The sequence below is a fragment of the Octodon degus genome, unplaced genomic scaffold, assembly GCF_000260255.1.
Source record: "Octodon degus isolate 3935 unplaced genomic scaffold, OctDeg1.0 scaffold00138, whole genome shotgun sequence".
Lineage (NCBI taxonomy): Eukaryota > Metazoa > Chordata > Mammalia > Rodentia > Octodontidae > Octodon > Octodon degus.
The window spans coordinates 5075772-5083930 of NW_004524714.1; the positions used below are offsets into that span (position 1 = coordinate 5075772).

Consider the following 8159-nt stretch of genomic DNA (forward strand, 5'->3'; position numbering starts at 1 on the left):
TATTCTTTCCATTTTTATTTATTTCTTTTTGGCGGAACCAGGGATTGAACTCAGGCCCCTGCGCCTGCCAGGCAAGCGCTTATTTCACTGAGCCATCTCCCCATCCCCCAACTTTCTTCAATTTTAAAGTAGCACAATTTATAAAGTTTTTCTTTTCCAGGTTAGGCTGACCTTGAACTTTACTATGTACCCTTAGGCTGGCCTCAAAACTCCTGAGTGCTACGTTTATAGGTGTGCACCCACAACACATGGCTAATGTTTTTCTTTCCATGTATGAGGAAGGAAACATATGCAAAGCTGAACTGAGAGGACCTGATATGACATACTCAGCCACTCTTTGGTATGCTGAGTGCATTGGAAAGTCAGCAAAGGATCCACTCAAAGAGAGAAAAATGATGAAGCCTGCTTTAAGAGTTCATTTTTACTGTAGTTGTACAGAATGGATTGGAGCCAAAATGGGAGTGGCAGAGGAGTTAGGAAATTGTTGCAGTAATCTCAGTTGTGGTCAAAATGCTACATGGGTGGTGATGAGAAAGGAGCAATGAGTTTGCTTTTAAGAAATATGTAGAATATAGAACCAATAGCATTTGGTATCTGACTGGTATATTGAAGCAAAATGGTTTCTAGGTTATGTGTGTGATGGGGATCACTATTATGGTTCTGCAGTGGGGGATAAGCAATAAACCTGCCTGCAGAAAACAATATAGGAGAATTAAAAGGCTAGCAAGGGACCAGCTAAAGGGTTAAAGAAAACTAACCTAACATTGAGGCACAGTAATTAGAGAAGTCACATGATTCATGACAGGAGAGACCAGGTCAGGAGCTTGGCCTTAAACTTTGAAGGAGGGGTTGGTGAGATGGCTCAGTGGTCTAAAGCACCTACTTAGAACAAGCTTAGCAAAGCACAGGGACCGTTCAATCCTCCAGCACCACATACCAGCCAGCCCTGCCCCCTGGTGGGCTGAGCTGGCCACACACACACACACACACACACACACACACACAAATAAATAAATAAATAAATAAAACTTTGAAGGATAGGTACTTTTAGACATGAAAATTGTCTGTTTTCAAAAGTATAGTGATTATTGGATTAAGACAGTATGTAATTCTGCAGTATGTGGAGTTTGTTTCTGAGGAGGCTGCTTATGCCTCCCATTGACTTAGTTTTGCTCAGGAGCATGTGCTTGTGTCTATATACCTCAGTTTAGACAGAGAGAAAGGACAGATGAGCTGGGTCATTGTCTTTATGCCTGGGTCTGTCAGTCACCTTTGTTCTCTTGTTTAGAGGTAATCGGTGGGGAGTGTGTGGATCTTTAGGACAGTTTTATTGTACTTCAGAAAACTCAAGTAATGCTGTGTTGAAACAGTGAACAGAAGAGTCAGAAATTCCCAATTTTGTAACTTCATTCTGTGAAATTTTGATTAAGAAAAAGTAAAATTTTTGCTTAATCTGCTTGAAGAGATATGATCTAGGGGTAGAGTGGACATATAACTCAGTCGTAGAGCACCTACCTAGCATGTGAAAGACCATAGGTTCAATTGCCAGCAAAACAAAAGTTAAATGTTTCAAACTCTGATTAGCAATCTTCATAAAATAGATTCTTGCTAGGCTTGGTGGTTCATGCCTGTAATCCCAGCACTCCAGAGGCTAAGGCAGGATGATTGTTGTGAGACCAGCCTGGGCTACAAAGTGAGCTCAAGACCAGCCTGAACCACATAGCAAGATCCTATATCAAAAACATAATAAAATAAAATAAAATAGATCCTAGGGGCTGGGGAGATGGCTCAGTAGGATAAGCGCTTGACTGGCAAACACAAGGATCTGAGTTCAATTCCTGGTTCCGCAAAAAAAAAAAAACAAAAAACAAAACCTGGTACTGAAAAAAAAATTAAATAAATAAATAAAATAGATTCTTGCCTTCAATAAAGAATTCCTCATGCCCACTGGGCCTCTTAGTAAGACTCTGTCTTAAAAGGAAAAGTAAAAAGGTAGGGTTTAGTTCCCCATACAGGGGGTGGGGTAAGGCATGGCAGGGAGGAACCTGTTTCCTAGAAACAGGTACTTTTGAGGTCTCACTATAAGGTCAAGGGTGGCCTTGAACTCACTGGTAGTCCGGGTTAGCCTCAAAATTGCAGTGATGCTCCTGCCTCAGCCTCTGGAATGCTGGTATTACAGGCCTGTGCCAACACACTGAACTTAAAAACCAGTACTGGGCCAGGGAGACGGCTCAGTAGAATAAGTGCTTGCTTGGCAAGCATAAGGGCCTGAGTTCAAACCCTGGTTCTGCAAAAAAAAAAAAAAAGTTAAAGCTTTGGTGCCGGGGAGATGGCTCAGTGGAATAAGCACTTCCCTGGCAAGCGCAAGGGCCTGAGTTCAATCCCCAGTTCTGCAAATAAAGTAAAATAAATAAATAATAAAAACAGGTACTTTACAACACTCCCCTGCCCCACCGCCACTGCTGGGAATTTAACTCTAGGTCTTTGCATTAGGTTACCTACCCAGCCCTTCATTTTTTAAAAATAAGGTCTCATGAAATTTCTGAATTGCCCCGGCTGAGCTGAAACTTTGAAATCTTTCTCTTTTAGCTTCCAGAATTGTAGAATTTCAGGCATGCTGTATCACACTTACTCTCATTGTTTTATCCTCATATATGTACTTGAATTTCCATGTAAATTTTATTGAAAATGGGAAGGAATATAGTCTTAGCTGGGCATTGTGGTACACACCTGTAATCACAGCTCTTTGAGAGCCTGAGCAACTTAGACCCTTTCTCAAACCAAAAAATTAAAAAGGAATTAAGCATGGTGGCCCATGCCATAAATCCCATGACTCAAGAGATTGAGATGGGAGGATTGCCATGAATTCAAGACCAGCTTGAGATACATAGCAAGATATTGTCATAGGTAGGTAAGTCAGTCGGTAAGTAGGTAGGTAGGTAGATAGACAAATACAGATAGATAGGAGAATGGGAGAAATGGAGAGGGAAGGAGGAAGAAAGGAAGGGAAGGGCAGAGTGAGGAAGAGATAATGAGAATGAATGAATGAGAGTGAAAGGTATGTGTAGCTTGGTGAAAAGGTCCTGGCTTCAATCCCTAAATCCTGGAGAGGGTATGGTGAGGCAATAAAAGGATACAGTCTTACATATTTTGTAGTAACAGTGAGGAAATTGATATATCAGCATGAATATGGATGAAGAGATACAATGAAGGATAAAAAATGTTAACTATAGACTATAGATATATATGAGTATCACCACAGTTTTCACTTTTTCTAGGTTTTATTTTTTTACTTTTTATAATTGAATGTTAAGATAGGATATCCAATGTCATTAAGTATACCTAGAAGTCAAGAGTAATAGCATGATTTAAGATCTCAAAGTCTACATTCTACATTGATGGCCAGGTTTGTCTTTCTTGCAGGTTAAGTTCAGTGAACTAACCGTTGACATGTTCCGGATGTTACAAGCCCTCGAAAGGGAGCCAATGAACTTAGCCTCTCAGATGAACAAGCCTGGAATGCAGGTGATCTGCTTCCTATATTGCAAAGGTGGTTTCATTCTTGTTGTTTCTGCTCCTTATGGTGTTCAACAAATGCTAGGAAATGTGAACTTCTGGTTGGACACAGAGAAGTCAGTAAGCATAATCACAGTAACACTGAGGAAATGAAGAATACAGGGTAGGGAAGAGAAAGTAGGTAGTAATCATTCATCTGTCAAACATAGCTTGTATGTGTGCTGTTTTTTGTGTGTGAATATAGGAATCTGCTGACAAGCCTACCAGACGAGAAAACCCCCATAAGTATCTTCTCTACAAACCAACTTTCAGCCAACTCTACACATTTTTAGCAGCATCTTTTAAGGTAAGAGTGATCCAGTACTACTTACTACATGGCAAGGGGCCAGAGTTATAGCTCTGTGGTATAAGCACTTTCCTGGCAATTGCAAGGTCACAAGTTCAATCCCTGGTACCAAAAAAAAAGAAGTAATACATGGTATAAGTGTGCTGTAAGACAAATCTAAGTCGTTCTTCTCTAAATATTTGAATTAAAAGTTTGGGTAAAATGCAAAAGTTAAAACATACCTTTAGAATAACAGTCTTAGGGCTGAGGAGATAGCTTGGTGGCATAAGCGCCTGTGTGGCAAGCATAAGGTCCTGAGTTTGATCCCTGGTACCACATGCTGTGCAGGCCCTGGAACCAGGTGTGGTTGTGCACACCTGTAATCCCAGCACTAGTGAGGCTTGACAGGAGAATCACATGAGTCTGAACTGCATAGTGACACCCTGTACCAAAAAAAATTTTTTTAAATTAAAAAAGAAACAGTCTTAACATGGAAATTTTTGAAATGAATATTGCTTCATTTTGTTGTTGTGAATGATTCCTATCATGAATTAAGGAGAATATTGATTAATCTCTTTATTCCATAGTTTTATTACTAAATTACTTTAGGTTTTTGAGTTTTAAACTTCCCTTTATTGACGAGAATGTCGTCTGATTATACAGATAAATTTACTAGTTAATGCCGAACTGAAAAATAAGAGCAGAATATATAGTGTGCCATACATTTGGGCAGCTCTGTGAACCTTATTTTGAGTCACAGTCTCAGTAGTCCAGAATGGCCTTAAACTCACTATATATAGGCCAGGCTGGTATCAACCTCACGACAGTCCTCCTGCCTCAGCCTCTCGAGTGCTGGTATTACACACATGTGCCACTACTCCTGTTGAAACATCTTGATAATCTGAATTTTTTTTTTTTTTTTGTGGTACCAGGGATTGAACTCAGGACCTTGTGCTTGCCAGGCAAGCACTTATTCTACTGAGCTATCTCTGAAAGAATGATGAAAAATAGGAACATTCTCTACAAAGCTGAGGGGGAATCTGTCATATGTTCTAGATCTTTATCTGTGTATTTCATATTTACAAACAGCGTTCTCTAAATGTTGGAGATTGAAGCAGAGAATGTTTTTACAGGTTTGGGAGCCCGTGTACATTGCATATTAATAAGGAACTTTTGCTGTGCAGATAGTTTTAAGTCAAACCACCAATGGTGATTCTTCCCTCAGAAAATAGTTGTGGGTTAAATTCTTGTTTTATGGACAACTTTAAATGTCTTGACTTGGGGCCAGGGAGATGGCTCAGTAGAATAAGCACTTGCCTGTCAAGCTCAAGGGTCTGAGTTCAATCCCCAGTTCTGCTAAAAAGAAAAAAGAAAGTTACATGTCTTGACTTTTAAATATAACTCTTGATTTTCCCTGTTTTTTGTTTTGTATATGTAATTTTATTTAATTCCAGGAGCTGCCTGCCAATAGTGTGCTTCTGATCTACCTGTCAGCCACTGGAGTTTTTCCCACAGGTCGTTCTGATAGTGAAGGTACAATAAAGGAATGCTCCCTGTTGTGAGCAGGGCTTGAATTTTCTGTTTTCTACAAGATGGTGGCCCTTTGCTCACAAAACATCTCAGACATTCTATGCAGGCTTCCACATTTAAAACCTGGTCTATCTTTGATTTTACAGTCTTGCAGATATCCCAGTCTGTTTTATATCCTGAAATATTATACTTTGAGGCCCACAAACCACTAGAAAATTTATAAGTTTAATACCTGATTCACTGTCAGTTTTCCCCTGAAGCATTACATGGAATTTAATGTTTTAAATTGAAAAGGATAATGGATAAACAAGCCTTAAATATTTTTGAATCTTTATTGCAATACGTCTTTGTAGAAATCAGTATACTTTTGTAACTGTGAAAGTTCAAGTCCTTGTTATGATTTTTTTAATGTTTTTTATTGATTTATTCTGTAGAATATCAGGATGCTGTCTCAGAATAAAATCTTAAAGTTGTCCAACATGTATGAGTCCAAAAATTGGTCAGAATAGATGAGTAACTTAGATTTAAATAAGGCAATTAAATCTTTGGGGAAAATTTTTTTCTTAACATTTTCCCACTCATCTGTTTGTTGAAATCTGCATTCCTTTATAAAATGCATGCCCCTGCCATCTTCCTTGCATGACCTACAAATTCTTTTAAAATGTGAATGTAAAAAAAAATCTAAATTTATAGTCTCTGTCATTGTAGTGATATTTTAAAATAATATAATACTTTTAACAGATAAAGATTTTACTCTGCATTGGTCTTTTAAAGATAATTTGATAAACCAGAGATTTAATGTTTGATTGAAATGGAAAAGTAAGGATGAACAGAGCAGATCTCTGCTCCATTAATCTGGAGGCGTGCTCTCCATCTATCCCGAAATGGGATGTAGTAGATTCTTGTTTTGTTTCTCATTTTATGCTGTTTGAAGAACTGCTGAATAATTAAAAGCCTTTTAAAAAAGAAATTGATACCAGCAATATGCTGAAATCATTTAAATACTATATTAAAATTTTAATTATTAAAATGCTTTGTAATTATCTTCACTGTACAAGTGAGATATTAACACAGTACTTTTGAATTTAAACATCAGTTCAGAGTTGCCCTCCAGTTGAAGTCTAGGGTTCTTCCTTTTGTTTTTATAGGTCCTTATGATTTTGGAGGTGTACTTACTAATAGTAACCGAGATATTATAAATGGAGATGCTATCCATAAACGAAATCAATCCCAGAAGGAAATGCACTGGTATGTATTCTGCCACCTCCCTTCATTATAAAAATTGTAGCTCATTTTCCTTTAAAAAAAAGTAAGTGAAATGGGACCTTTTTCCTAGTACTAGAAAAGTTCCCCAGCCCCGCCCCCTGGTGGGCTGAGCTGGATACACACACACACACACACACACACACACACACACACACAAATAAATAAATAAAATTTAAAAAAAAAAGAAATATATGATGGATGGGGCCGGGGAGATGGCTCAGTAGGATAAGCGCTTGACTGGCAAACGCAAGGATCTGAGTTCAATCCCCGGTTCCACAAAAAAAAAGAAAAGAAAAGAAAAAAAGAAATATATAATGGAGTGCTCGCTTTGGCAGCACATATACCAAAATTGGAATGATACAGAGAAGATTAGCATGGCCCCTGCGCAAGGACGACACGCAAATTCTTGAAGCGTTCCCTATTTTTTTTTTTAGAATACTTTGCTGAGTTTACACACCTATAATATTCAAATAATGGAACTTAACAAAAAAAGGGGATACAGATGAATGTCCATTTTGTATCTGTTCAAAGTGGTTAGGATAGATATATAGTTACATTCTCTTAATGAATAGAGGGATTTGTTCTAATAGTGTTTGTAAATAGGATATCATGTCCGCATCTTGTACAGCAATTAACCTCTAGGAAGAATTATGCAATGTGTTAATTATTGAAACTGTCCTACCAATTTGGTTTGAAACTGTCTCATTGCTATTTGTTTCTCAATAAAATTATAGAAAAAAAAGAAATATATAATGGATATACAAAATGGTTCTGAACAGTACTAATCATGAGGGAAATGCAAATTAAACAGTACTGCTTCTCACTTGCTAGGGTAACTATTATCAAAAAGAAAAGAAATCGGGCGGGGAGATAACTCAGTAGGATAAGTGCTTGACTGGCAAACACAAGGATCTGAGTTCAATTCCCGGTTCTGAAAAAAAAAAAAAAAAAAGAAAGAAAAAAAGAAAGAAAAGAAAAGAAATACCAAGTGTTGATGAGCATGTTGAGAGCAGGGCACATCTGGAGACTGTTTGGAATAATGTAAGTTAGTGTAGCCATTATGGAACACAGTTAGAAGCGTGTTAAAAATTAAAAATATAGCTGTCAGATAATCCATAAACCCCATTTCTGGATATACATCCAAAGAAATGAAAATGTGTCACTTAGTAAAGTATATCAAGGGGCTCTTTGCACTGCCAGTTTGTTTCAGTTTTCATAATAACTGAGGTATAGGGGCAACCTAAGTGTTCATTGTAGTAGTACATGCATACCTGCTCACATATCAGAGTATTTTCTAGCCATGAAAATAAAGGAAATCTTATGTAAGAACCTAGAGAACAGTAAGTGGAATAAGCCAGCCACAAAAAAATAAATACTGCGTAATTTCACTTACATGTAGAATTTTAAAAAGTTAAATTCATAAGAACAAGTGGAAAGGTGGTTTTCTGGCTCTGGAGTTGGGGAAAAGAGGAAGATTTGGTCAGAGGATACAGTCTTTCAGTTATGAGCAAGTTCTAGGATC

General features: G+C 37.7%; 1 protein-coding gene and 1 non-coding gene across 3 annotated transcripts in view; both read left to right on the forward strand.

The window, feature by feature from the left end:
* Window positions 1–8159, forward strand: part of Scai (suppressor of cancer cell invasion) — a 180717-nt gene that overhangs the window by 127822 nt on the left and 44736 nt on the right. For both annotated transcript variants that reach the window (XM_004641574.2, XM_023701633.1), the window contains 4 exons: window positions 3424–3525; window positions 3761–3862; window positions 5296–5374; window positions 6520–6619. In XM_004641574.2, coding sequence (XP_004641631.1) covers window positions 3424–3525; window positions 3761–3862; window positions 5296–5374; window positions 6520–6619 — 383 coding nt within the window. The remainder of the gene's footprint in view (window positions 1–3423; window positions 3526–3760; window positions 3863–5295; window positions 5375–6519; window positions 6620–8159) is intronic.
* Window positions 6957–7063, forward strand: LOC111812722. Its single transcript, XR_002818144.1, has one exon. It is a non-coding gene; the product is annotated as a U6 spliceosomal RNA (small nuclear RNA).